The sequence below is a fragment of the Danio rerio genome, chromosome 12, assembly GCF_052040795.2.
Source record: "Danio rerio strain M-AB ecotype USA chromosome 12, GRCz13ab, whole genome shotgun sequence".
In the NCBI taxonomy this organism is placed as follows: domain Eukaryota; kingdom Metazoa; phylum Chordata; class Actinopteri; order Cypriniformes; family Danionidae; genus Danio; species Danio rerio.
The window spans coordinates 26,186,526-26,212,414 of NC_141032.1; the positions used below are offsets into that span (position 1 = coordinate 26,186,526).

Genomic DNA, 25,889 nt, shown 5'->3' on the forward strand with positions numbered 1-25,889 from the left:
ACCAGGGGTGTCTAATATCAGTCCTGGAGGGCCGGTGTCCTGCTGATTTTAGCTCCAACTTGCCTCAACACACCTCCAGGGATGTTTTTAGAAAGCCTAGTAAGAGCTTGATTAGCAAGCCCAGGTGTGTCTGATTGTGGTTGGAACTAAACTTTGCTGGACACCGGCCCTCCAGGACCGAGTTTGGACATGCCTGCTTTATACACTTTTCTCTCACAACCTTTAACATTTTCACACTTTTCTCTCATTTAAACACATTCAAAGTTCAAACCTTCGAAGAAAAATAAGTCCACTATTATAGAATAAAACCAAAAACCATTTGATCTTCATTTATTTATTCAGTAATGGCACCCTACAGCCGCGTAACTTCTACCTTCCTTTAGCATGTCCAGAAGTTCAGCTTTTTGTGTGATGGTTAGCAACTTCCTCTGCCTTTTGGGTGCTACTGCAGGTGCCTTTGACAATGACAATTGTGGGGAGAAAACTTGCAAACATAAAGTAAGGCACTTCAGTCACACTGCCAGCAATCGAAGATGTATGTACATTTGGCAAGCTGAACAGATTCTGTACTGTACATGAGACACTCCATGGAGGAGATTGATTGACAATGGTCTACAGCCAATCAGGATGCAGAACACAATGTGCTAATTAGGATGCAGAACACAGTGCTGTAAAAAAAAAGAAAGCATGTCAAATTGCACGAAAAAATTTGGTGAAACTGCAAGGCCGTGAAAAGTGAACCACATTATAGCGAGGGACCACTGTAATGATAAATGAACAATGTTTTTCTTAGTGTGTTCTGTGCTAGTGCTTTTTAGTTTAGGTATGAATCGATAAAAATATAATACTTTAAATGCCAGTACATTGTGGAAAATTCCTGTCATCCATTGAATCACTCATTTAAATGGTTCTTTCAATTGGCTGATTCGATTATAAGTAAATGATTTGTCATTTTGTGTACTTAATTTTCATTAACTTTATTAATGAATTATTGAATCATTCACCTGATTTTCTCAAAGAGATTAATTCAGTAATGAAACATTGAATGTTGCTCTGAGACATATTAATGGCTGTATTAATGGTTATATAATTACAATCTAAAAAAAAATAGCCTTTTTTAAAATCAGTTGTACAATTATGATTGCACTTAATTGCAGATATTTAGGGGAAATTGCACTCTTTCTTGTATGTTTTTACAAGGAAATTTTGACTTTTATAAATTTGAATTGTATGTTTATCCTAACACGTTTAATCACACAATCAGTGTTTTTGGGCTGTCAAAAGGCATTTTGTTTATTAGTGACAATCAATAATACCAGAATGCACATTATTAAAACAAATATGGCATAATAAAAGACAATTTTTGCATACCCCTAACTGTACATTCACATTCATGAGTATACACTCACTGACCTCTTTATTAGGTACACCTGTCTAACTGCTCGATAAGGCTAAATTCTAATCAGCCAATCACATGGCAGCAACTCAATGCATGTGGACATGGTCAAGACGATCTGCTGCAGTTCAAACCAAGCTTCAGAATGGGGAAGAAAGGGGATTTAAGTGATTTTGAACATGGCATGGCTGTTAGTATTTCAGAAACTGCTGATCTACTTGGATTTTCACGCACAACCATCTTTAGGGTTTACAGAGAATGGTCCAAAAAAGAGAAAATATCCAGTGAGCGGCAGTTCTGTGGGCACAAATGCCTTCTTGGTGCCAGAGGTCATTGAAGAATGGCCGGACTGGTTCGAGCTGATAGAAAGGCAACAGTAACTCAAATAACCACTCGTTACAACTCGTTACAACAACAGAAGACCACACCAGGTGCCACTCCTGTCAGCTAAGAACAGGATACTGAGGCTACAATTTGCACAGACTCATCAAAATTGAACAATAGAAGATTGTAAAAACTTTGCCTCCTGATAAGTCTCGATTTCTGCTGCAACAGTCAGATGGTAGGGTCAGAATTTGCCATCAACAACATGAAAGCATGGATCCTGCCTTGTATCAACAGTTCAGGCAAGTTGTGTTGGTGGTGTAATAGTGTGGGGGATATTTTTTGGCACACTTTGGTACCAATTGAGCATCGTGTCAACGCCCCAGCCTACCTGAGTATTGTTGCTGACCATGTCCATCCCTTCATGAGCACAGTGTACCCATCTTCTGATGGCTACTTCCAGCAGGATAACACGCCATGTCATAAAGCACGAATCATCTCAGACTGGTTTCTTGAAAATGACAATGAGTTCACTGTACTCAAATGGCCTCCACTGTCGCCAGATCCTCAATCCAATAAAGCACCTTTGGGATGTGGTGGAACTGGGGATTTGCATCATAGATTTGCAGTTGACAAATCTGCAGCAACTGCGTGACACTATTATGTCAATATTGACCAAAATCTCTGAGGAATATTTCCAGTACCTTGCTGAATCTATGCCACGAAAGATTAAAGCAGTTCTGAAGGTAAAAATGGGGTTCAGTTCATAAGTATATTAGGTATACCTAATAAAGTGGCCAGTGAGAGTATACAGTATGTATTATTGTAGCTGCAACTTCAGTCTTCCTGTGTGTGCTCATATGTTCTGTCATTTCAGTACTATCTACTTTTATTTTGCCTTTTTTTCCCTGTCATCATCTTCATATTTCTCCTTTCTGCCTCCACTATGTCATCTTTAAAGCAGCCTCTCTTAACCTGTCTCTCCCTGCATCTTTCTGCTTCTCCCCCTTTTTGCTGGTATAGTCTTGCGTCTGACTGAGGTTAATTTTTCCCTTCACATGCCAGGGTGTAGGGGCTTCTGGGAAGGTGAGTTTTGTTTTCTGAGGAACACTGGTGTTTTCCCACTAATGCTGCATCCTCACTGTGTGAAGCACATCACTACATGCTTTGGCACAAACTGCATAGTATCTAGCATTGTTTGGGTCATCGTTCACCACTGATATGTCTCACGCATGGGGTGACATTTTTATTTGGTGTTTTATTTGCTGATAAATATGCACTATAGATTTAACAGTTTGGAATCATTTAAGTGTTTTTTTTACACATAAATATATTATTTTAGTCAGCAAGCATGCATTAGATTGATCAAAAGACATTTTTGAAATTTCTGAATTGTATATTTTAAAAGCCATACTCAACTGTGATTTATGAAGGATACTTGAGTAATAGCTGCTCAGATTGAACTCAGCTACCATAGAATTGTTTTTCAGAATTTAGTTTTTTAATGATATAGGATGTTTTTACTTTTTTATTGTAGTTTTGATCAAATAAATTCAGCTTTGGTGAGATTAAGGCCCCGTTTACAGTAATAAGTTTTGGTTTTAAAATGCATTCTATTTGCTATAGTTACGTCTTCTGTCCACACTACACCTGAGTTTTGGAGTCCTTAAAACGGAGTGTTTTGAAAATGCTAGAGAGGCCATTTTGGTTTTAAAACACTGCTGCTCCGTGTCAGTATGGATGGGGGAAAACGAAGACGTCTGAAAACAAAGATTTGAGCTATTTCCTTAATATTATGTACACTTCTCTTAAGTTCAGACTTCAAGTTTGATATGAAAACAAACTCCCGAGGACACATAGGGTAAAAACAGTCTTTAAAACGTCATTCACATCACCTTGGCAAACGTAGACTAACCATATTACGTACACAACGATGTTTTGTACAGATTACCTTTTAACGCTAATCTCTAAAAGAATACTTACAGGTCGTAGGCACGCTAAATATCTGTGTAAACTATATTTCTCACTCTTTCAACCCCAAGCACAACAGAGACCTTCCTACTATATGTTTCCGAGTAAATTCAGTAAGTTTTCCACGTCCACCTAATGCGCTTGAAAATAGACAGTGGGCAAACTTAAAGTGCAAGTAAGACATTTAAAGCAACGACAATATGCATTTGCATTTAATTTATGCATCACACAGTATAACAGTCTTTATGAAGTGTATATGAAGTGTATAAGGAATATTATATTATCACAATTTGTTAAATAAATTACGTCAGTTGTGGTGTGACGACCGCATGGCACAACTCTCCTCCAGAGAGAGCCTGAAAGACAGGCTGTAAAAGCTGTTTGGATCCTCTTTGTGCAGTGATGATGTTTATATTCATAAAAGGTCAGTCAAGTTAGCGTTAATTTGCATGAATTTAATGTTTTAATATTTTAAATTGTCATGCTGTAATAAAATAAACATGATATAAAAATTAAATGATTGTGAAGCTATTTCATTTCAAACTTTTAAGTTATTAAATATATCATTAACTTCAAGTTAAACACAGTAATAGCAATCTGCATATTTATAACAAAATGGAGCCTATAACATTACTGCCTCCTTTAATTTTCAATGAACATATGAAACATGCCCTCTCTTTTGCTGAATATCAGTTTTAATAATCAATAATGGCCATTATAATAGTATAACATACAATATGTATATACAATATAAAAAAATAAAGGCAAGCAATAAGTCAATATGCAGAATATGTGTGCGTGGTTAAGTAAATGAATAGGCTATAATGAATTATCTTTGCGCTCAGCCAAATTGCATTACCTGAAAAAAAGTTATAAATTCAAAAGACCATTATATAGAGAATTATGAATGAAATATTACACTTAACAACTACGGTAGGATAAAATCCAGTGGTAAATCATTGGTGAACTGTCCGACCTGTGGTTAAAGCACTCTCTGACTGCCTGGAGCTCAGAGGTGAGCATATGCTGTGTGTGTGGTCACGTGATGTGCATTTTCAGCGGTATTGTGTGGATGCAGAGCTGTTCAGAAATACTAGTTAAAACGACAGTGTGGACGTGGAGTGTTTTCATTCTAAAACAGCGTTTTAAATCTAAAACGTATTTGTGTAAACGGGGCCTTATTGTGGTCATTTACAAAGCCTAAGGGTTATTATTATATTTTTTATGGTAGTGTATGACATGTCCTTTTAATTAGGCATGGCTGATGGTATATTAAGGATATAGTAATAAGTTTTTCTAAATAGATCTTCATTTTGTTGACAAAACCAATGTATGGCCAAAATTAAAATTGTATAGGCCTACTATTGTCAATCAAAAAATTAGTATTCGCTTTAGTTGCTTGAAAAAAGAAATTTTAAAGAAGTAAATACTTAATTTAATACTTAACTTAATACTTAACTAATAACTAAAACTGATATTTGAAAGGAATGAAAACTTTATAGACCTTTTTATAAAGCAGGGGTGTCCAAACTCGGTCCTGTGTCCTGCATAGTTTAGCTCCAACTTCCTTCAACACACCTGCCTGGAGGTTTCTAGTTTACCTAGAAAAAGCTAGTTTAGCTAGTTCAGTTGTGTCTAATTGGAGTTGGAACTAAAATGTGCAGGACACCGGCCCTCCAGGACAGAGTTTGTTGTAACCCCTGTTGTAAACAAATAGCCTAAAGAATTTTTTAAAAACACATTAATTTTAATAATTTAAAATATGTATTAATAACAACTACAATAATAGCATAAAGATGCTAAAATAACACTGGTCAAATAACCTAAAACATAAACACAAGGTTAAATGGGTCGAGATACACTGAGAGTTGATCGAGATAACAGACTTAATCTTTATTAACATTGAAATTGTATTAAGTATTACTGTAGAGGGTTACAACAATATAATAAGATGTAAATATAAGGTAAAATAAGAATGCAGCATTACCCAATATACACCTATAATTTCCCTTTAAAAAAATCTTAGACCAGCTGCTAAATGATATAAAACCAATATTTTCATCATTGCTATTTGATATCATTAATACTTTAATATTAGATAATCACTTTTTTGTATTGGTGAATGGTGTATGTGTGTGTGTGTGTCATCAATCATTGTCTTTTTCTAACACTTCAGAGCCCTGGGTGATGTTTTTTTAATCCATTAAAATCTCTATATATGTATATGTGTGTGTTCATGCTCTTTACAGAAAGCTTTGGAGATGACGAGAAGTGAATATGAGGCACTGCCTGGATGGAAGCAAGTGAATGTGAAGAAAGCCAAAGGATTGTTTTAAAGGAACTCCAGGAATCTGAAAGAGAAAATGCTCTCATTCCTTTTGAACCAGAACAGACAAACGCAAGTAAAAATATCAACCTGTGTCAAATCACACGGGGAGCTGAAAAGAAGCTGGAGGAAGAAAAAAGAACACAGATTGGCAGGGGTTTACCAGCCTCTTGTAGCACATTTCTGTCTTGTTTTCTTCTTCCTTTTTTGTATTTTTTTGTTTGTTTGTTGATCAGTGAATTAGAGATTTGTTTTCTGAATGTTTTGAGTGCTCCCCAGCTTGTTTTGCTCCCATTTTCATAGATCTGCGTTTCTCCACATACTGTATCACCGTCCAACATGCACAAGGCAGCGCTAATACACTGCTGGCCATCTTGATATTAACACCCATGAAATAACTCCAATAAAAATGCCTTTTAGTGATTATGTGAATGTAAGAAAGCTCAACGGAGCACTTTATGTAAGTATGTTCAAACCTGCTCTCATGAATGGCCTAAAGATTATTTTAACCTTCCAGCTAGATGCTTGAACTTGAACCCTATGCGTGTGTGTACGTGAGAGAGTGTTTGTGAATATATACGGCGCGTGAGTCTCTTCGAACAGGATTGAATGAAACTGTGGAAAAAGAGAAAATCTCCTTCTTTTCTGCATTGTATAGTGCCTTGCCTTCATGTACAGTTTATATAAAGACAGATGCAAGTCTGCATTTTGAAGACATATTTGTGATAATAATAAATATTGGTGCAAATAAACACTGAATAATGTAGATATTAGTATTTTTGTCTTGTGCTTTAATTGCTGTTTAAACATGTTTTAAAGTAGACCTATTATGCCCCTTTTAACAACATGAAAATAAGTCTCTAATGTCCCTAGAGCGTGTCAAATTGTGCTGTTTTGGTGACTGTCCCTTTAAATTTAAATGAGATTGTGCTCCCATCCCTCTTTTCAAAAGAGGGTGGAGCTATAATTGCCTATGTGTCAGCATAGTGGCAGATTCAAAACTATTGGCAGACGGCTGCTTCTCATTCAGGGCGGTCTATGCTAATGAGCGTGAGGGAGCGCTGTGTTGAGATTGCATTGCACACTTACCTCAGATAAGCGAGCAGCAGCCTGAGAGATGTCAAGCAAGGCTCGTTCCCAAAGCTCATCTCGAGGTCACAGATCTGTAGCTACGTTTCCATCCACCTATTTTTATGCGCATTTTGGATTCAGTAAGAAAAGATGTGCTTAAACTATGATGGAAATGCTTTTACAGCGCAAATTTCGGTATGTGAATTAAAAAAAAGTCATGTGATTTTATTGTAAGAAATCATGTGATTAAAAACATGCGTGAATGGACAAACAAGGAGGCTGAGCACATTATATAACATCTAAAATGTTGTTTTGGTCATTCTAAAATGCCCTAACCATTTCAATATTAGTGTTATTATATTATTTATTACCTCCAGATTGTCAGGAGCTTCTGTGCTCCACGTCTCAGAAAGCAATATATAAATATAAATAAGAGGGTGAAGTGCGCCTGACCGTCTCAGTCAGTCTCTTGAAGTCCTTGTTCAGGATCTCTGTCTGCCTTAGCCTTGTGTTGTTTGTCCTCATGTGCAGGACAACAGCTCTTATGTTCTCACCAGCGTTCAAGATTGCGGGTACCTTAGCAGAAGCATCCTTAACACAAGCACCAGAAAAGCAGTGATTGCATACATCTATTACCTTTAGCAGAAGTAGCACGGACATGACGAACGATGGAATCGCTGATGATTGTGACGTCGCATGGAGGGTTCTCTGTATAGGGATCTCAAATACTGAAGGTGGTGCTAGAGGAGAGACCCTGCCATACGTCCTGGTTCGTATCCACCACTACTGCACCTAGGGGCCCGCGATGGCCTGGTGCCGGAGTGAACGACATCTTGGCGTGCCGCTTCCCCGGTGTGCTTGGCCTGGACAGAGAAACACACGGGGCTGAGGTGGAAGCAGTGTTGAGATTGTATCGCACACTTACGTCAGATGAGCGAGCCGCAGCCTGAGAGACGTCTAGCAAGGCTTGTTGTTCCCGGAGCTGTACTAGTTTCATCTCGAGGTCACAGATCTGTTTCTCCACAGCTTCCAGCTCCAACCGATGCTTCTCCTGCACTCAAAGAAAAACACACAAGTGACATTGTACAAGGTGAAGAGCCAAGACAGTAAGTGAAAGAAGCTCATAGCTTTAGCTGGCTAGTGATGCTATCAGGCTAAAGCTTGAAGCTCAGGAAATAAAATGTTGTAAGCAGATTTATTTATATTAATGATGGGTTATTTTACAAAAAAATCTTTTGTATGACTCAAGCACAATGCGTCCTCTCAGGGAGGGATTTGTTTGTTTGCAAATTCGCATTTTTGTGCAGGTGGATTAGAAGTAGCTCCTTTTTCGAGTCCTCTATCGGGTTTGAGTCATTCGTTGATCACATGAAAGACAGAAGCCAGACGTATGCATTTAGAGCTGGAAAAAGATTTGATCCGTTATTTCATGAGTCCTCTCTCCCTTTAAATGCGGTCACGTGATGAACGAACGCCTCAAACCATATGAACCATTGAAACGAACTCGCCTCTCCTGACACCTGTGCTGACATGATCACAGACGAAAGACCAGGTTTACAATAAATGATTATTTTCTCTCGTTCTAGTTGTGACTTGTTTGTAGTGTGATCAACATTTGATGTAGTTGTAGATTAGTTTGGTAGCAACTCATTTTATCATTTTAATAATATTTTGGCAAATTGAACGAAATAACCATGCGACCTGAAAAAAGATTCATTTATCTCACTGAACAAGACTCAAAGGTCCAAGTCAGTAAAATGACCCAAACTTCCCATCACTAATTGGTAAAATGGTATTAAAGGTTCTTTCACCCTCTGTAAAAAAGGAAAATAGTAATGAATGGGGATGTATGTAATGTAAAAATGGAAAAATGCCTCATGAACAATCATGCACCAGGAAAATGTCTTTAGGCATCTCATCTAGAGAAATTAAGTGAGCATGATTCATTAGAGGAATCTGATGTGTTTTAAATCCATTCTAATCCATTTCCAGTTATTTCTAACAAAACAGTTAATCTGACTTCTTGACACTGAAAACTGGATTTTTAAAATGTATTGCAATAATTATAAACACTGCAGTCAGATTTGAGAATGTTGTAAATTAGGTCAAATTTTCCTTTTGTATTAAAAATGAAAAAAGTACTGATAATTGTGTAAAGCATTACCTTAAAGGCCACATGAGATCTTGTGTGTTTCTACTTTCTGAATGACTCTGAATGTTTTAAACAGTCCAGACAGCGCTTTACTTCTTTGTTGAATGATTCAGTTGTTTGACCCAATCGTCTCACTCAATAGACATTATGACCACCTACTGGAAGATTTACATTCTGATTTTCAGGATTATTTTCATTTTGAATTTCATATTAAAATGCAAAAAAGTGCAATAAACTTTTGTTTAATAAAGGGATAATTCACACACACAAAATCATTTTGTCATCATTTACACACTTTTGTGCCGTTTAAATCTGTATGAATTTCTTTGTATTGTAGATTATTTTTGTAAATGTTTACTTGCTTCTTTTCACATTTATTACAATAATGAACTGAAGTCTTCTTTCGGTGGTCATTTCACTAATTTTTATTTTACCAAAGGACCATCAGTGTTACGTGTTTGATGATATAATCCTATTTTAAAATATTGAAAAAGTATATTTTTTCCCAAAATTTTAAATATTCTTTAAATTAAGGTAAATATTTTTTTACCAGTAATTATTTAATTAATGTCGGTAAGATTTATTCTTTTTTTCTTATTTATTGTGTGTGTGTGTGTGTGTGTGTGTGTGTGTGAGTATGAGAGAGAGAGAGTGTGAGAGAGAAAGAGAGTGTGAGAGAGATTTTGAAGTTGACATCTTCTGTCTGGAGCATCAGGCCATCTTCTGCTGTCCAGAATCAGGTGGTTTGTCTTGGTCGGGCATCTCAGCTGAGACCTGTCCACTATGGGTGACCCTACCGGTAGCTGTGAAGTACCAGTGGCGTAGCTCTCAGCATCACTGATGCACACAAGCCCTCACAGCACGTCAAGCTGCAAACCGTGTGAGGGACCCTAACCTACCCTAACCCAACAGCCAACGCTAACAACCCTAACAACCACTAATGATCCAAAAACCACTCAGAGGAGACCAGCAACACGCAAGAAACCGCCTAGAAAACCTTGCTAAACGCATGTCAACGTCCAAATGAACCCAAGAGCCGAATCAACAGCACCGACAATCACCAAAACATCCAGCAATGTGAAGAAAACATGAATGTAAAGTCCTTTTGAATGCATTGCAAACTTATTCTATAACTATATACAATATATACATTATGTACATACGTGCCCTTGATCCTCCATCTGGCACTAGGGTGGCTCAGTGCCTGGCAGAGGTGGGACCAAGTCATTGTTTGGCAAGTCACAAGTAAGTCTCAATTCATTGCCCTCAAGTCCCGAGTCAAGTCCCGAGTCAAGACAGGCAAGTCCCGAGTCAAGTCCCGAGTCAAAGGCAACAAGTCTCAAGTCAAGTCCAAAGTCCTGCAGTTTGATTTTCGAGTCTTTTCGAGTCTTTTTAACAGAAAAATAAAATATATACAGATTAGGTATGGTTGTAAGATCTGTATTAATTAAACAAACCTTTTTTATGAAAGAACATCGCTCAGATATATAAAAATACAAACGCAATTTTCTGAAAAAGTACTGAACAGTGCTGCGTCTCGTCTCCAAAGCATAATGCACAAGAACGAGTTCCACCAAAAAAAGACTCCATATTGCCTCACATCACACAGAAATTGCAGGTCTCCTGCTGTCTAATTCATAAAGTTTAGTTGTGCTATATTATGACTTCGGTGATCAACTTGTGATTAACCAAAATTACATAACCTCAATGTGGTAGCAGTAGACCAACTCCTGTATATGCTGCAAAGTTAAATTGAGTGAAATTGGAATTTTGTCAATTGAATCTCGTGTGTGCTAAAGAGATGGAGTTGCAAATCTGTCTAGCAGCAATGTAAAATGGTAGCACATATTGTTAATAAAGTAGGCTACTTCATACAAACAATAACGTTGTTTTCTTCACATAACGTTGAAGAGCTTTGCTCTCTACCTTGTGTGATGCTCGGGCACGGATTTCCTCTGTTTGTGGACAAAACTGATTGCGAGTTCTCAAATATACGCTGCTCACGCGCAAATTTTCTCTCGCTCTCAAATATGCACTGCTCACACACAAATTTTCTTGAGCGCTCTCAGAGATTATATGCAAACTCACAATTTGTGTCGTGTTCCCTCTTCCTTTCATGCTTTTTGATATGATTCATATTGCTGCACTGTTTAATAACAATAACCAAAATACTAAAATAGACGTACATATTAAATGTTTAATCTAATAAACCATAACATTTTTGGTTGTTTTATATGATAAGATATTTTCAGTTTCAAACACTTAAAGACAGAGAATAGACCAGTGGTGCCTCCCTGAAAATTTGCTTAAGGGGGGCCAGAAGAGGCCAGCTACGTCAGTGGCACCAATCAATCCACAATAATTTAGTGGCTGCTATTTATTTATTGAAATATTGCATTTTATTGCATTTATGTAAGTAGATTTAAATAAATAATGTCAACAGCAAAATCATATCGGGTTGGCCACAGGGGTGGCTAGAGTTTACACAGGGGTAACACCCCTTGTAAAGGGGATTACACCACTATAAGGCACCCCTGGAATAGATGTTGGATGTAAAGAATACATTTTATTTTAAAAGCATTTAAACAAAAACTAATGCAAGCAGAAATGTAACTGTGATAAAAATAAGGAAACGCTTGATAAGGTATTATAGCCTACTGTATTATTCACTCTTCAAATAAATCTCACTATCAATCTCATTTTATCATGGCAGCTAAAATAAAGTAAACTAGTGTCTGCTGGCTTCCACTTTGCTGATGAGATTGTGGAGGACATTTTCCATGTCATCCTCTTCATTTTGAGGAAAGCTGTGCCACAGGGCCCCTGAACACGTATATTGGCATGTACTGTGAAGAAGGAAACCATATCAACATTCTTGGAATAACCCTTCGCTAAGCCTCGCCCTCCTTAGTTACTGTTGCTACGCCTGTCAAGCTTTCATGCCTGGCACATCTATTACAGTGTGTATGCGCTTGTGTCAGACATTTCCAAGGATTTAATTAGTCATTTTTGGCATACAGGTGAGATATCTGAGAAAGCCAGACAAAAGAGGACTGCAGTATACATTACAGGGGTATATTCACAACATAATAGCAACTGATTAGAAAATAATTTTATCAAAATTGAAGCAAGGTTAGCCTAGCCACCTCATACGCTGAACATTCAACAGCATAGTTCATGCACAGCAGGAGAGGTGAAATTATAAAATAATCTAATAACCTAAGAAACTGATGGATTTGTGCCGAATATTGGCATCATTGACCCATAACAGTGTACAGTACCTATTACTGTCAGCATGTTTGTGTGCTCTTTATCCAGTTTTTATTCAAATTTGCAGTTAAGTGGAAGAAAAAAAAATTTAAATGCAAATCAAAGTATAAATAACAGAAGTGAACAAATAGATTTTTCCTACCAGCAAATATTAGTGTATGTATTTATATGCGTTACAATAGCGAGGGTTTAAACATAATATCGAGTGGAAAAAAAGAAAAAGACCGCTGGGAAACATAACCTGCTTTGTTTTTTTTCTTTTTTTTATAAGAAACACAGTTTAGATCTGTTTAGGATAAGAGGAGTGTGAGTTATTGCCACCTATCACTGAATGTGAATATCGAAAACAAAACCAACTTAGCTTAACTCCTTTACCGCACCTCACATAGCTTGATCTACGCTGGCATTTCTCCTCTTGGGCTTTGGTTTTGAAAAGGGAAAAAATCCCACCACCCAGTCCAAACTTTTAGGATAGCGGGTGTCAGATTTGCACAATCCAATTGCGCAACGATTTGGCTTGTCTCCCTCGCTCGAAAGCTTGACAGAGCCCCTGCCCGTAGCTACGATTGGTAAGCCGCGATTGGTGGGTGGCGGTTTTTGGGCGTGGCTTAGCGAAGGGTTTAACAGGAGGATCCCGTGAGAGCAAAAGCACTAAAGGTATGAGACGCCATCGTAAACAAAAGTCAAGCGAACGCAAAGAGACTGAATGCACGAGAGAGAGAAAGAGAGAGAGAGAGGTGTATGTTGTATGTGAGTGAGAGAGAGAGAGAGAGAGAGAGAGAGAGAGAAACCGAGTATTGGGACGCGAGTATTGGCTCGATCTCAAGTTCAAATTCAAATTCTCTCTGCGTTCGCTTGACTTTTGTCCACTCCGGCGCCTCATAGTAGTCACGTTGGATACTGTCGAATCAAAACAATCTACCGTGCTTTGATTGGATGTCATGCCGAAAGCGCGCATGCTCACACACACACGCGCACATGCTGTCACACACACACACACACACATACATAAACGGGGAGAGAGAGAGCGGTCCATGTCAATTATCTTTGGGCTTTTCATGGGAAGCAGCAAGTCTTTACAAGTCAATAGGGGCAAGTCCTAGTCAAAGTCCGAGTCATTTATGTTCAAGTCCAAGTCGAGTTGCAAGTCTTTTTATATTTTGTCAAGTCGAGTCTAAAGTCATCAAATTCATGACTCGAGTCTGACTCGAGTCCAAGTCACATGACTCGAGTCCACACCTCTGGTGCCTGGCCTTCTTTCTTCTGGGCTCCTTTGGCAGCGGCTCTTTACTGATGTCTACCTTGATATGGGGAGCGAGGCTGGACCCAGACCTGATCTCTGTGATGACCACACGTCCGTCAGGCATCTCTGTCTCCAGCAGTGCAGGCCGGTCCAGCTTCTCCCACAGCCGCTGCTTGATCTCCAAGCCTTGCTGTAGGCTGTATCTGCTACGGCGCCGCTTCTTCATGGTGGAGTCCATCACGCAGCGGTAGATGTGCTGGTACTCCTGCACACTCCGGCCGTGGATGGACAGCGGCTCCTCCTGCGGACACTCACCCACTGTGGAGACTGAGGCTGCGGGGCGCAGGACAGGAAGGACAGCCGCGTTCCTCAGGTGTTTGTCCTCCAGAGAAGTGTCCGACACGCAGCTGGAGGTGTCCGGCCTGGCCGCCGCTGCTGGCTCCTCACGGGAAGAGACGCGCTCCAGCAGGAAGCCCTTCAGGTGAGCAGGGACAGCTCTGGTTCTTCTTGAGCGCCTCAGCGTCATCATGAACAGCTTCAAAACAATTTCCAAAAGTAGACAAACTGATGAAATTCGCCAACAGGAGATTTGATAAGAGTTTTGAAGCGCGATCGAGACAGTTGTGTGGATGTTTAAGCCAACTCAGGTTGCCGTGGTGACAGAATGACGAGCGTCTTTTAAATGTACACAATAAGTGAAATCCGCATTAAGTCAATTAGAGCAGCACGAGCTGTATGTTTGTACAGTGCACTTCATTCAGTAATTAATTTGGTATTAAATACAGAAAAGATGATTATAATAATAGAGGGCCTATATCTAAATAAATAAATATTATCCCCGTTTTTATGTTTGACAATCGTCATATGTTTCATACATTTACACAAAAAAAAGTTTTATTAAACAGATATTCCCGAAAATAAGAGTTTGGTCACAAAACATGTTTAGGAATGCTAATATATTTAAATGATTATTTTTATTATTTAATTATTTTTTATTATTATTGAGTGAAAAGAAAAGAAATGCGTGATAGGACAGACATGGTGAAAGACCTCCCGCTATTTTCTTTAGACTTTTGTAACAAGAAAAATAAATTAAAATGATTAAAAAATAGTGTTAAATAGCATGACTTAATAATAACAATAATAATAATATCAATAGTAAATAAAAATGAGTAAATAAAAACATGTCTTTTTAATGTTTTTTTTTTTTTTAGGTTTTTAAATGACAAATTTAGGAAGAACAATTATTTTAACTGTGTTCATTTCTCTAATTAAGGATAAATGAAGATTGCGTCACTTTTGGAAGTCAAAGTTTGAGCATAAAGGAGTAAAATTAGCAGTAAAGAAAGGTGATAGAGATCTGGTAACATTTATCCCAGATATTTAAAACCAGATGTACACATCCTAAATTAAACCTCAGAGTCTTTAAGTTGCAGGGTTGAAGCATTAACAGAGTCACACTGACTCATATGAAAATAATTTTAAAACCAGAATATCAGCCGAATTTGGTTAAGAATGGAAATGATAGAAGGAATGGCAGCCCTCAAGTTACAGGCATAACAACAGGTCATCATCGGCATAAAATGGCTCAATAGCCAGAGCAAATATTAGAGGGGAAAGTGGACATCCCTGTCGCCTACCTCGGCCTAATTTAAAGTATTGTGAATGCATGCCTTACACTGACCTAGGACTGAGCATATAAGAGATGAATCCATGAAATAAAAGTTTTCTCAAAACCAAAGTTCTTAGGTACAGCAAAGAGGTACGGCCATTCAACTCTGTCAAATGCTTTTTCAGCATCAGGAGCAAATCCCAACTTCAGGGACAGCAAAAGAGCATATTCAAAAGAGTACGATCATTACAAAACAAATGTCTCCCTTTAAGAAAACCTGTTTGCTCTTCAGATATGAAGTATGGGAGAATCTTTTCAAGATAAATGTCAATATATTTAAATTCAAATGAAAAAAAAATACAAAAACTCAACTTCATTTGATATTTTATCATGTCTTGATTTTTCCTGTTTATTAAATTTTTTTCTTGCAACATATTAATCTGAGTCATTTTTGAACTGTGATTTAAAGGTTTCTTTGTGTTTGAATAAATCCAGTTTTAGCTTTGATACTGACTAAACTAATATACATGCACAAATATATTAATATAAAGCATCCTGTAAAAATATGAAAAATAAAAGAGATCTGTGAGGGGTGTATTTATGCTCAGCAAGTTTACACACAGGCATGGACAGTGTTTATGATACATTTATTTCAAATACATATTCCAAAAACAAAACAGTACTTTATCAATTGTATTTCATAGGGTTGATAAAAATGGCTGAATATTTTGTATTAAAATACTTTCTTCTATTTTTGTAGTTTCAAAAAACCATAAAGTACTTTGCAAGACGTCTACAATACATAATAACGACATGATAAAAACGCAGCCTCTGATTTGTGCTTTCTCAGTTATTTGCCTAAGCATGAGATCATAACACAACATATTTATGTTTAACAAGCTGGTCAATGCTTGGTGTCTCAGAAGGACTGGAATGAGGATGGTTAGTATATTAAGTTTATTTTCAGGAAGGCAGTCAACAGAAACACATGAAATACAACGCTGGATGGATGTTGGTATTACTAGAAGTAGATGCCAGATAACCAGGAACACAGGCGACCAAACACGGAGACTATGACAACCAGTCAGGGAACCAGGATAGACCACACTAGGAGAGAGACGCAGACACACAGAGGTGAGTAACTACTGAATATAGTATAGACCAGAGGTGCCCAAACTCATTCCTGGAGGGCCGATGTTCTGCAGATTTGAGCTTTAACCACAATTAAACACATCTGAACCAGCTAATCAAGCTCTATCTAGGTGTACTAGAAGCTTCCAGGCAGGTGTGTTGAGGCAAGGTGAAGCTGAACCATGTAGGGCTCTTCAGGACCGAGTTTAGGCACCCCTGATATTGACACTGACCGTAAGGATCATCATTGATACACTCATTGAAAATAGTAAACTGAGCAATGCTAAGGCCAGAAATATACGATGGCTGAGTAATGTACAATTCAGCATCTTTGCTTAAGAAATGAGATGGAATAAAATCTCAGTGCTGAAGAACAGGATGAGGAGCTTCAGAACATCCTTCAACTCAAGCCAGGTTTATGTGTCTAGTATTACTGTACTATTTACAATAATTATTGTTTCAAAGCAGCTTTACAAAAGGTCACATTACTGCATCACGATCAAATTAAGTTAAAATTAGGATCAAATTTAAGTTCTGATGTAGACATTGTTAACCTGCAGTCTTATAGCATATACGTGATGTCTATGTGTACATGTTTAATGAAGTGTATTTGTGTATTGAGTGTGTGTGGTGTCCATGAGTCCTCGATGGTTGGCATCATCTCTTCACAGGTCTTGGATCTCATCAGTGGTGCTGCATAATCTCTAGAAGCCTCAGGATAAACATCCCCAGGTAGAAATAGAGAACAAAGAAAACGATTAGCGTAGCTGCTGTTTGAATAAGTATTTGAACAAGAGATATTAAATGTCAATGTGAAAATGAAGTGCTATAAATGAAAGTAGCAGTTATAAAACCAATGAGCCTAGGACATTATCAGGAAGGTTATTCCAGAGTTTAGGAGCTATAAATGAGAAGACTCGACCTCCTTTAGTGGACTTTGCTATTCTGGGTACAACCAGAAGCCCTGAGTTTTGAGATCTTAAAGAGCGAGTTGGATTGTAGCAAGACAGAAGGTTGTATTAGATTAACAGGAGCTGGATTAGTGTCACAATTAGGGTGATGTTGTCATATTTTCATTTCCTGGTAAAAACTCAGGCTCTAACTGAAGATTATTAATGGAGGATCCCTGGCAACCAGCAAACAGAGCATTACAGTAATCCAGTCTAGAAGTCCTAAAAGCATGAACTGGCTTTTCTGCATCTGGCATAGATAACATGCTTCATCATAACTTAGTGATAATTCCCAACTGAAAGAAGATGTTTTTGTGGCATGGGAGTTATGGTTTTCAAAGGTTAAGTTGCTGTCTAATATAACTCCCAGATCTTTCACAGTAGAGCTAATACTAACTTTGTATCCCTCTGATTACAGGTCGAGTTCTAAGATCTGCTGTGTTCAGGATTTTGGCCCAATAAGTAATACTTCTGATTTGTCTGAATTTAAAGGAATGAAGTTGTTGGTCATCCAGTAAACATGTATATTGTAAACAGCAAAGGGCCTAAAACTTAAACTATCATAAAGCCTGTCCATGAAAACCTGTCAAATTTAAGCGATCTATGAGGATTTTTTGATTGACCTGAAGGATTCGGATTTATACCTTCCAATCCATCTCAGCATGGATCAACTTTTATCCTTTTCTCATCATCCTGTTTCTCATTATTTTTATTAAATATGACATATTGGATTATTTAATGAGTATTTAACTTTAAAATGATTTTAACTAATAAATAATTTAACACGCTGCTTTATGTAAGAATCGTCAGTGCATTTGCCTGTCTCTTTGTAACTTTTTCAGCAGCCACCAAACTAGGTCAAAGGTCACGGAGACCTCGAGTGAAACTGAAGTGCTTAGGACTGAGAGCAACTGTTTCTTATGTTATTTATAAGAGTTAATACTATCTAAAATGTCTAAAGTGATTTTCCAATTTTACGGTTAATTATTTTAAAGTGATTCTACTTTTTTATTCAAGATAGACTTTGAGTAGTAAGAGTATAATGTAGATTATACTGGTTTTTAACCAGTTTTGATAAAGACGACTGATAGTACACTCAGCCTTGGGTAATAAAAACAAGTTGTACTTTAAGTGTGTGTGTTCTATTTGATTGTGGATCCGTTTCACAGGTCTGGAGTCAGCTCTAAACAGTCTAGTGGATGTCTGACGTTTATGCTTAAGATATTGTTCAGAATTGTACGCACACACCCATGTGAAAATTTTCCTAGTCGATCTGTGTTATTAACCAATCGGGTTAGAACACCTATATGTGTTATGCAGTTAATGAGGTTATGTGAGAGTATAATTGTTCTGGATTCGTGATTGTAAGCAGAGCGGACCTGGGAACTCATTGCGAGTTTTGAAGCTGGCTTCTGCTGATGAAACTGCAAACTTTCTTCAGTAAACTTTATTTATTTATTTTCCTCTCTGATTCCGGCTCTTCTTCATCTGACAGACTGGTCATTCTTTGGGTTAAAACTGTAAATAATCCCCACAGACCTTAGTGCTGTATTCGACACAATCAAGTAAAACTAGTAATGAGGTGCAGCTTCTGTCAGCAGCAAAGAGTAAATCGTTGGTTATTTACAATAACGCAGTTTCTGTAGTATGATGAGGCCTGAACCCTGACTGAAACACTACAAAATCCAATTTTTTAGACATAAATGGAAGATTTGAAATGGGCCTATAGTTAGCTAAATTGCTGGCATCCAGTTGTGGTTTCTTAATAATAGGCTTAATAACAGCTATAGCTTGAAAGGGTTTGGAATATGGGCTAAAGTTAAAGAAGAGTTGAGACGTTATGAAGAGGTTCTCCTACTACAGGTAGCAACTCTCTTAGTGAGTTTGTTGGAATTGGCTCTAACATACATGTAGCTGGTTTAGACATATTTATAATTTATCAAGCTCTTCCTGTCCTATGATTTTGAAGTGCTGTAGATTATTTGGTCTAGTGGAATGTTTAATTGGCAGTTTATTCTGCTGTAGTGACCCCTGATATATAAGTGACTAAGCCAAAGGTGAAATGAATGAATGAATGAATGTTTAATGAATCTGAACTATAAGATGGTGCAGAAAGTTTAACATCTTCTATTTTCTGTCTGAATCCTTCTTTTTTTAAGTCATCACTACTAATTTGTGGTGGGAAATTTATTCTGACAAAGACCGATTATTTGTCAGTTTAGCAAAGCTGTTAAATAAAAATCTAGGATTGTTATGGTTATTCTCTATTAGTTTGTGAAGGTGCTCAGCCCTGGCGGATTTTAGAGCCTTTCTATAGCTGGACATACTTTGTACGCAGTTCTAAAGACCTCTAATAGTTTGTTTTTTCCAGTTATGTTCAAGGGTACGAGTTGCTGTTTTGAGAGTGCGAGTATGACGGTTATACCATGATGTAGTTTTATTCTCTCTAGCCTTTTTTTAATTTGATAAGTGCCACAGTATTTAGTGTGTTAATGAAGATAGCATCCATGCTGCTAGTTACTACATCAAGGTCACTTGTGTTTGCGGGTGCACTTAGAAATAGAGAAAGATCAGGTATGTTATTCATAAATTTGTCTTTAGTGGACGGAACGATAATTCTACCAGGGCGATATATCTGTGCAGATTTGCTCATTTCAGGTAAACACAGCTTATATATTAAGAGGTAGTGATCTGTTACATCATTACTTTGTGGTGTAATGTTTACATCAATGACCTCAATTCCATGAGACAAAATTAGATCTAGTGTATTCTTATTAGATGTTTTCTTGAATACATAGTAAATTTACTTCTTAATCTAAAAGTATGAGGAACAGACACAGTTTCTATAGGGTGAGACACATTTCTGGGATTTTAGTGGGACAAGCAAAAGTCTATATGGCTGAAATGTGAATTTTCACTCACAAGTCAAACAGAACGAAGCATCCTGGAGATGTTGTCAGACAGGAGTTCAGCTCCAGCTCTGCGAGAGTGCAGACCATCTGCACGGAAAAGCCGAGGATGCTCCCAGAAAACATTCCAAATATTAGCAAAGAGCAGCTTCTGTTCATCACACCATGTTAACAGCCATTCATTCAGAGCAAAAGGTCTACTGAACCTTACATTTTCTCAGCGGTGAGTAGGAAGAGTTGCAGAAATGATGATCTGTGTAGCTGGTTGAAGTGCATCAGACCATCTCGGTCAGGCTCCAAAAGTCCCTCTTCAGGATCTTCGTCTGCTGCAGCCTGGTGTCGTTCATCCCCACGTGCAGGACGACAGTTTCAATGTTCTCGCCAGCACTCAGGATATCGGATACCTTAGCAGAAACATCCTTAGCACAAGCAATAGAAAAGCAGTGATTGCGTACATTATTACCCTTAGTGGATGCAGCACAGAGATGTCGCAACGATTGAATGACAGAGGATTGCGACGTCGTGTCCTGTCTCACAGAGGTGGGGGGAAAACGGTTCTCTGTGAGAATCTCAAACACTGGAGGTGGCGGTGGAGGAGAGACCCTGCCCTGAGTCCTGGCTCGTGTCTACCACTGCTGCACCCAGGGGCTGCGGTGGCCTGGTACTGAAGTGAACAACACCTGGGCGTGCCGTGTCCCTGATAAACTGGGCCTGGACAGAGAAACACACGGGGCTGAGGTGGAAGAAGTGTTGAGATTGTATCGCACACTTACGTCAGATGAGCGAGCAGCAGCCTGAGAGACGTCAAGCAAGGTTCGTTGTTCTCGGAGCTGTACTAGTTTCATCTCGAGGTCACAGATCTGTGCTTCCACTGCCTCCAGCTCCAGCTCCAACCCCTCCACCGATGCTTCTCCTGCACTCAAAGAAAAACACACAAGTGACATTGTACAGGGTGAAGAGCCAAGACAGTAAGTGAAAGAAGCTAATAACTTTAGTTGGCTAGTGATGCTATCAGGCTAAAGCAAGAATCTCTGGAATCTCATTTGTTTGTAATATAAATTAAATTAAACAAGGAAAATAGTAATGAATATGGATTTATTTTATGATAAAAATGGAAATTAATAACCCACACGACAGAGCTAAAAACACTGGCAATGAGGCACTGTAACAACAAGAATCAGTGACAGTGAATGAGGAGCCACCTGGTGCTGCATCAGTGTTGAGTTGAGTGCAGGTGAGTAGAGATCCAGTATCTGGACTGCAGGTGCTCCACAAACTCAGCAGCAGCAGCAGGGCTTCCAAAAGTACTGCTCTCCACTTCCTGTCTGAGGAACTTCTTCCTGCGCACAAGAGCATTTGTGTTGCTGTAGAATTCAGCAGAACTATTTTGGGAGTATCATAACTAAAACCTTAATATGTGTAATAAAAAATAATATCTTTTTAACTTTTATTTAATGTTTAAAATGCAAATCCAATTACATTCACTTTATTTGGTAAACAAAGCAAGTCTCTCATATATTATATCTACTAAAAGACAAAAAATATTACTTTACAAAGTGCACTGTACATAGTTCAGATGAATATTTTTAAATTAGTCAATAATATTACTGTAATTATTTTAAAAACTGAATAAATACAGATTTACACACTTTTACTCGAGTAAATAAACAGAATTAATGATGGGCTAAAAGTCTGCGGAAATCTGCAGAAAATCTGAGGAAAAAAATCTGCGAAATTCTGCGACCGCAGATTCCGTGTGGGCCTAGTAAAAACTAATAGTAGCAGTAATATAGTAATAATAATATCAAGGTCAATAATAATTCTTAAATGAAAACTCTGAACTCAGATCTTCTGCTCATGGCCACTCAGAGATTTGAGAATGTTGTAAATTAGGTCAAAATTTCCTTTTGTATTTAAAAATGAAAAAAGTACTGAGAATTGTGTAAAACATTACCTTAAAGGCCACATGAGATCTTGTGTGTTTCTACTTTCTGAATGACTCTGAATGTTTTAAACAGTCCAGACAGCGCTTTACTTCATTGTTGAATGATTCAGTTGTTTGACCAAATCGTCTCACTCAATAGACATTATGACCACCTACTGGAAGATTTACATTCTGATTTTCAGGATTATTTTCATTTTAAAAATCTGAATTTCATATTAAAATGCAAAAAAGTGCAATAAACTTTTGTTTAATAAAGGGATAATTCACACACACAAAATCATTTTGTCATCATTTACACACTTTTGTGCCGTTTAAATCTGTATGAATTTCTTTGTATTGTAGATTATTTTTGTAAATGTTTACTTGCTTCTTTTCACATTTATTACAATAATGAACTGAAGTCTTCTTTCGGTGGTCATTTCTGAGTCAATTTTATATCATTAAACATGGAATTTTCTCAATAATTTGCATCAATTCAATTCAGGATGACCAATAATAACTGTTCAGTGGTCACTAATTTTTATTTTACCACAGGGCCATGAGTGTTACATGTTTGATGATATAATCCATTAATTTCATTCATGTGTTTTAGTAAAAGTAGACTTGCCTATTTCAAAACATTGAAAAAGTATATTTTTTCCAAAAATTTAAAATATTCTTTAAATTAAGGTAAATAATTTTTTACCAGTAGTTATTTAATTAGTAAGATTTTTTTTCTTATTTATTGTCTGTGTGTGTGTGTGTGTGTGTGTGTGTGTGTGTGTGTGTGTGTGTGTGTGTGTGTGTGTGTGTGTGTGTGTGTGTGTGTGTGTGTGTGTCTGTGTGTGTGTGTGTGTGTGTGTGTGTGTCTGTGTGTGTGTGTGTGTGTGTATGTGTGTGTGTGTATGTGTATATGTGTATATGTGTGTGTGTGTGTGTGTGTGTGTGTGTGTATGTTTATGTGTGTGTGTGTGTATGTGTGAGTATGAGAGAGAGAGTGTGTGAGAGAGAGAGAGAGTGTGAGAGAGATTTTGAAGTTGACATCTTCTGTCTGGAGCATCAGGCCATCTTCTGCTGTCCAGAATCAGATGGTTTGTCTTGGTCGGGCATCTCAGCTGAGACCTGTCCACTATGGGTGACCCTACCGGTAGCTGTGAAGTACCAGTGGCGTAGCTCTCAGCATCACTGATGCACACAAGCCCTCACAGCACGTCAAGCTGCAAACCGTGTGAGGGACCCTAACCTACCCTAACCCAACAGCCAACACTAACAACCCTAACAACCACTAATGATCCAAAAACCACTCAGAGGAGACCAGCAGCACGCAAGAAACCGCCAAGAAAACCTTGCTAAACGCATGTCAACGTCCAAAAGAACCCAAGAGCCGAATCAACAGCACCGACAATCACCAAAACATCCAGCAATGTGATGAAAGCATGAATGAAAAGTCCTTTTGAATGCATTGCAAACTTATTCTATAACTATATACAATATATACATATGTACATACGTGCTCTTGATCCTCCATCTGGCACTAGGGTGGCTCAGTGCCTGGCCTTCTTTCTTCTGGGCTCCTTTGGCAGCGGCTCTTTACTGATGTCTACCTTGATATGGGGAGCGAGGCTGGACCCAGACCTGATCTCTGTGATGACCACACGTCCGTCAGGCATCTCTGTCTCCAGCAGTGCAGGCCGGTCCAGCTTCTCCCACAGCCGCTGCTTGATCTCCAAGCCTTGCTGTAGGCTGTATCTGCTACGGCGCCGCTTCTTCATGGTGGAGTCCATCACGCAGCGGTAGATGTGCTGGTACTCCTGCACACTCCGGCCGTGGATGGACAGCGGCTCCTCCTGCCGACACTCACCCACTGTGGAGACTGAGGCTGCGGGGCGCAGGACTGGAAGGACAGCCGCGTTCCTCAGGTGTTTGTCCTCCAGAGAAGTGTCCGACACGCAGCTGGAGGTGTCCGGCCTGGCCGCCGCTGCTGACTCCTCACGGGAAGAGACGCGCTCCAGCAGGAAGCCCTTCAGGTGAGCAGGGACAGCTCTGGTTCTTCTTGAGCGCCTCAGAGTCATCATGAACAGCTTCAAAACAATTTCCAAAAGTAGACAAACTGATGAAATTCGCCAAAAGGAGATTTGATAAGAGTTTTGAAGCGCGATCGAGACAGTTGTGTGGATGTTTAAGCCAACTCAAGTTGCCGTGGTGACAGAATGACGAGCGTCTTTTAAATGTACACAATAAGTGAAATCCGCATTAAGTCAATTAGAGCAGCACGAGCTGTATGTTTGTACAGTGCACTTAATTCAGTAATTAATTTGGTATTAAATACAGAAAATATGATTATTTATAATAATAGAGGGCCTATATCTAAATAAATAAATATTATCCCCGTTTTTGTTTATTATGATGTTTTTACTTTTGAACTTTGAACTTGAAAATCGTCATATGTTTCATACATTTACACAAAAGAGTTTTATTAAACAGATATTCCCGAAAATAAGAGTTTGGTCACCAAACATGTTTAGGAATGATAATACATTTAAATGATTATTTTTATTATTTATTTATATTTATATTATTTATTTATTTATTTTTTATTTTATTGAGTGAAAAGAAAAGAAATGCGTGATAGGACAGACATGGTGAAAGACCTCCCGCTATTTTCTTTAAACTTTTGTAACAAGAAAAATAAATGAAAATGATTAAAAAATAATGTTAAATAGCATGACTGAATAATAATAATAACACCAACAACAATAATAATATCAATAGTAAATAAAAATGAGTAAATAAAAACATGTATTTTTAATGTTTTTTTAAGTTTTTAAATGATAAATTTAGGAAGAACAATTATTTTAACTGTGTTCATTTCTCTAATTAAGGATAAATGAAGATTGTGTCACCTTTGGAAGTCAAAGTTTGAGCATAAATGAGTAAAATTAGCAGTAAAGAAAGGTGATAGAGATCTGGTAACATTTATCCCAGATATTTAAAACCAGATGTACACATCCTAAATTAAACCTCAGAGTCTTTAAGTTGCAGGGTTGAAGCATTAACAGAGTCACACTGACTCATATGAAAATTAATTTTAAAACCAGAAAATCAGCCGAATTTGGTTAAGAATGGAAATGATAGAAGGAATGGCAGCCATCAAGTTACAGGCATAACAACAGGTCATCATCGGCATAAAATGGCTCAATAGCCAGAGCAAATATTAGAGGGGAGAGTGGACATCCGCGTATGTCGTCTACCTCGGCCTAATTTAAAGTATTGTGAATGCATGCCATATACACTGACCTAAGACTGAGCATATAAGAGATGAATCCATGAAATAAAAGTTCTCTCATAACCAAAGTTCTTAGGTACAGCAAAGAGGTACGGCCATTCAACTCTGTCAAATGCTTTTTCAGCATCAGGAGCAAATCCCAACTTCAGGGACAGCAAAAGAGCATATTCAAAAGAGTACGATCATTACAAAACAAATGTCTCCCTTTAAGAAAACCTGTTTGCTCTTCAGATATGAAGTATGGGAGAATCTTTTCAAGATAAATGTCAATATATTTAAATTCAAATGAAAAAAAAATACAAAAACTCAACTTCATTTGATATT

The 25,889-nt window shown here is 37.9% G+C and overlaps 3 protein-coding genes and 1 long non-coding RNA gene across 70 annotated transcripts in view; 2 read left to right on the top strand and 2 right to left on the bottom strand.

Annotated features, from left to right (window-relative positions):
* The window catches only part of svila (supervillin a), a 121,972-nt gene extending 115,182 nt beyond the window's left edge, over positions 1 to 6,790 (top strand). For 27 of the 52 annotated variants that reach the window (XM_087274564.1, XM_087274565.1, XM_087274566.1 and 24 more), the window contains 2 exon segments: positions 2,786 to 2,806; positions 5,941 to 6,790. In XM_087274564.1, coding sequence (XP_087130690.1) covers positions 2,786 to 2,806; positions 5,941 to 6,027 — 108 coding nt within the window. In that variant the 3' untranslated portion in view covers positions 6,028 to 6,790. 52 annotated transcript variants of the gene reach the window in all.
* Positions 179 to 14,661, bottom strand: LOC147834467 (uncharacterized). 9 transcript variants are annotated; one of them, XR_015504126.1, is made up of 6 exons: positions 13,759 to 14,512; positions 10,404 to 10,444; positions 7,725 to 8,139; positions 7,542 to 7,664; positions 7,107 to 7,202; positions 342 to 668 (listed from the first exon to the last, which is right to left on the bottom strand). XR_015504126.1 is itself a non-coding variant. In XM_087276324.1 (3 exons), exons 1-2 carry the CDS (start codon positions 14,280 to 14,282, stop codon positions 10,438 to 10,440), a joined length of 531 nt encoding a protein of 176 aa, XP_087132450.1. In that variant the 5' UTR covers positions 14,283 to 14,661; the 3' UTR covers positions 6,656 to 8,139; positions 10,404 to 10,437. The 9 variants fall into 9 exon arrangements, 1 of the variants encoding a protein (XP_087132450.1); XR_015504122.1 differs by having other exon boundaries at positions 315 to 668; positions 7,107 to 7,664; positions 13,759 to 14,661; XR_015504123.1 differs by lacking the exon at positions 7,107 to 7,202 and having other exon boundaries at positions 322 to 668; positions 13,759 to 14,661.
* A 455-nt stretch (positions 14,662 to 15,116) lies between these two features.
* On the top strand, positions 15,117 to 18,909 carry LOC147841394 (uncharacterized). The gene is made up of 2 exons (XR_015504148.1): positions 15,117 to 16,499; positions 17,865 to 18,909. It is a non-coding gene; the product is annotated as an uncharacterized LOC147841394 (long non-coding RNA).
* LOC147841395 (uncharacterized) lies at positions 15,996 to 24,664 on the bottom strand. 8 transcript variants are annotated; one of them, XM_087276292.1, is made up of 5 exons: positions 23,790 to 24,664; positions 21,558 to 21,695; positions 20,819 to 21,268; positions 20,369 to 20,759; positions 15,996 to 17,208 (listed from the first exon to the last, which is right to left on the bottom strand). In XM_087276292.1, exon 1 carries the CDS (start codon positions 24,352 to 24,354, stop codon positions 23,824 to 23,826), a length of 531 nt encoding a protein of 176 aa, XP_087132418.1. In that variant the 5' UTR covers positions 24,355 to 24,664; the 3' UTR covers positions 15,996 to 17,208; positions 20,369 to 20,759; positions 20,819 to 21,268; positions 21,558 to 21,695; positions 23,790 to 23,823. The 8 variants fall into 8 exon arrangements, with proteins under 8 accessions (XP_087132418.1, XP_087132419.1, XP_087132415.1 ...); XM_087276293.1 differs by having other exon boundaries at positions 15,996 to 16,472; positions 23,790 to 24,522; XM_087276290.1 differs by having other exon boundaries at positions 16,307 to 18,964.
* Between the last annotated feature and the right edge of the window lie 1,225 nt (positions 24,665 to 25,889).

What these genes read in the sequence shown, in the direction of transcription:
- LOC147834467 (XM_087276324.1), bottom strand. Translation starts at nt 14,282, where the DNA reads ATGATGACGCTGAGGCGCTCAAGAAGAACCAGAGCTGTCCCTGCTCAC.
- LOC147841395 (XM_087276292.1), bottom strand. Translation starts at nt 24,354, where the DNA reads ATGATGACTCTGAGGCGCTCAAGAAGAACCAGAGCTGTCCCTGCTCAC.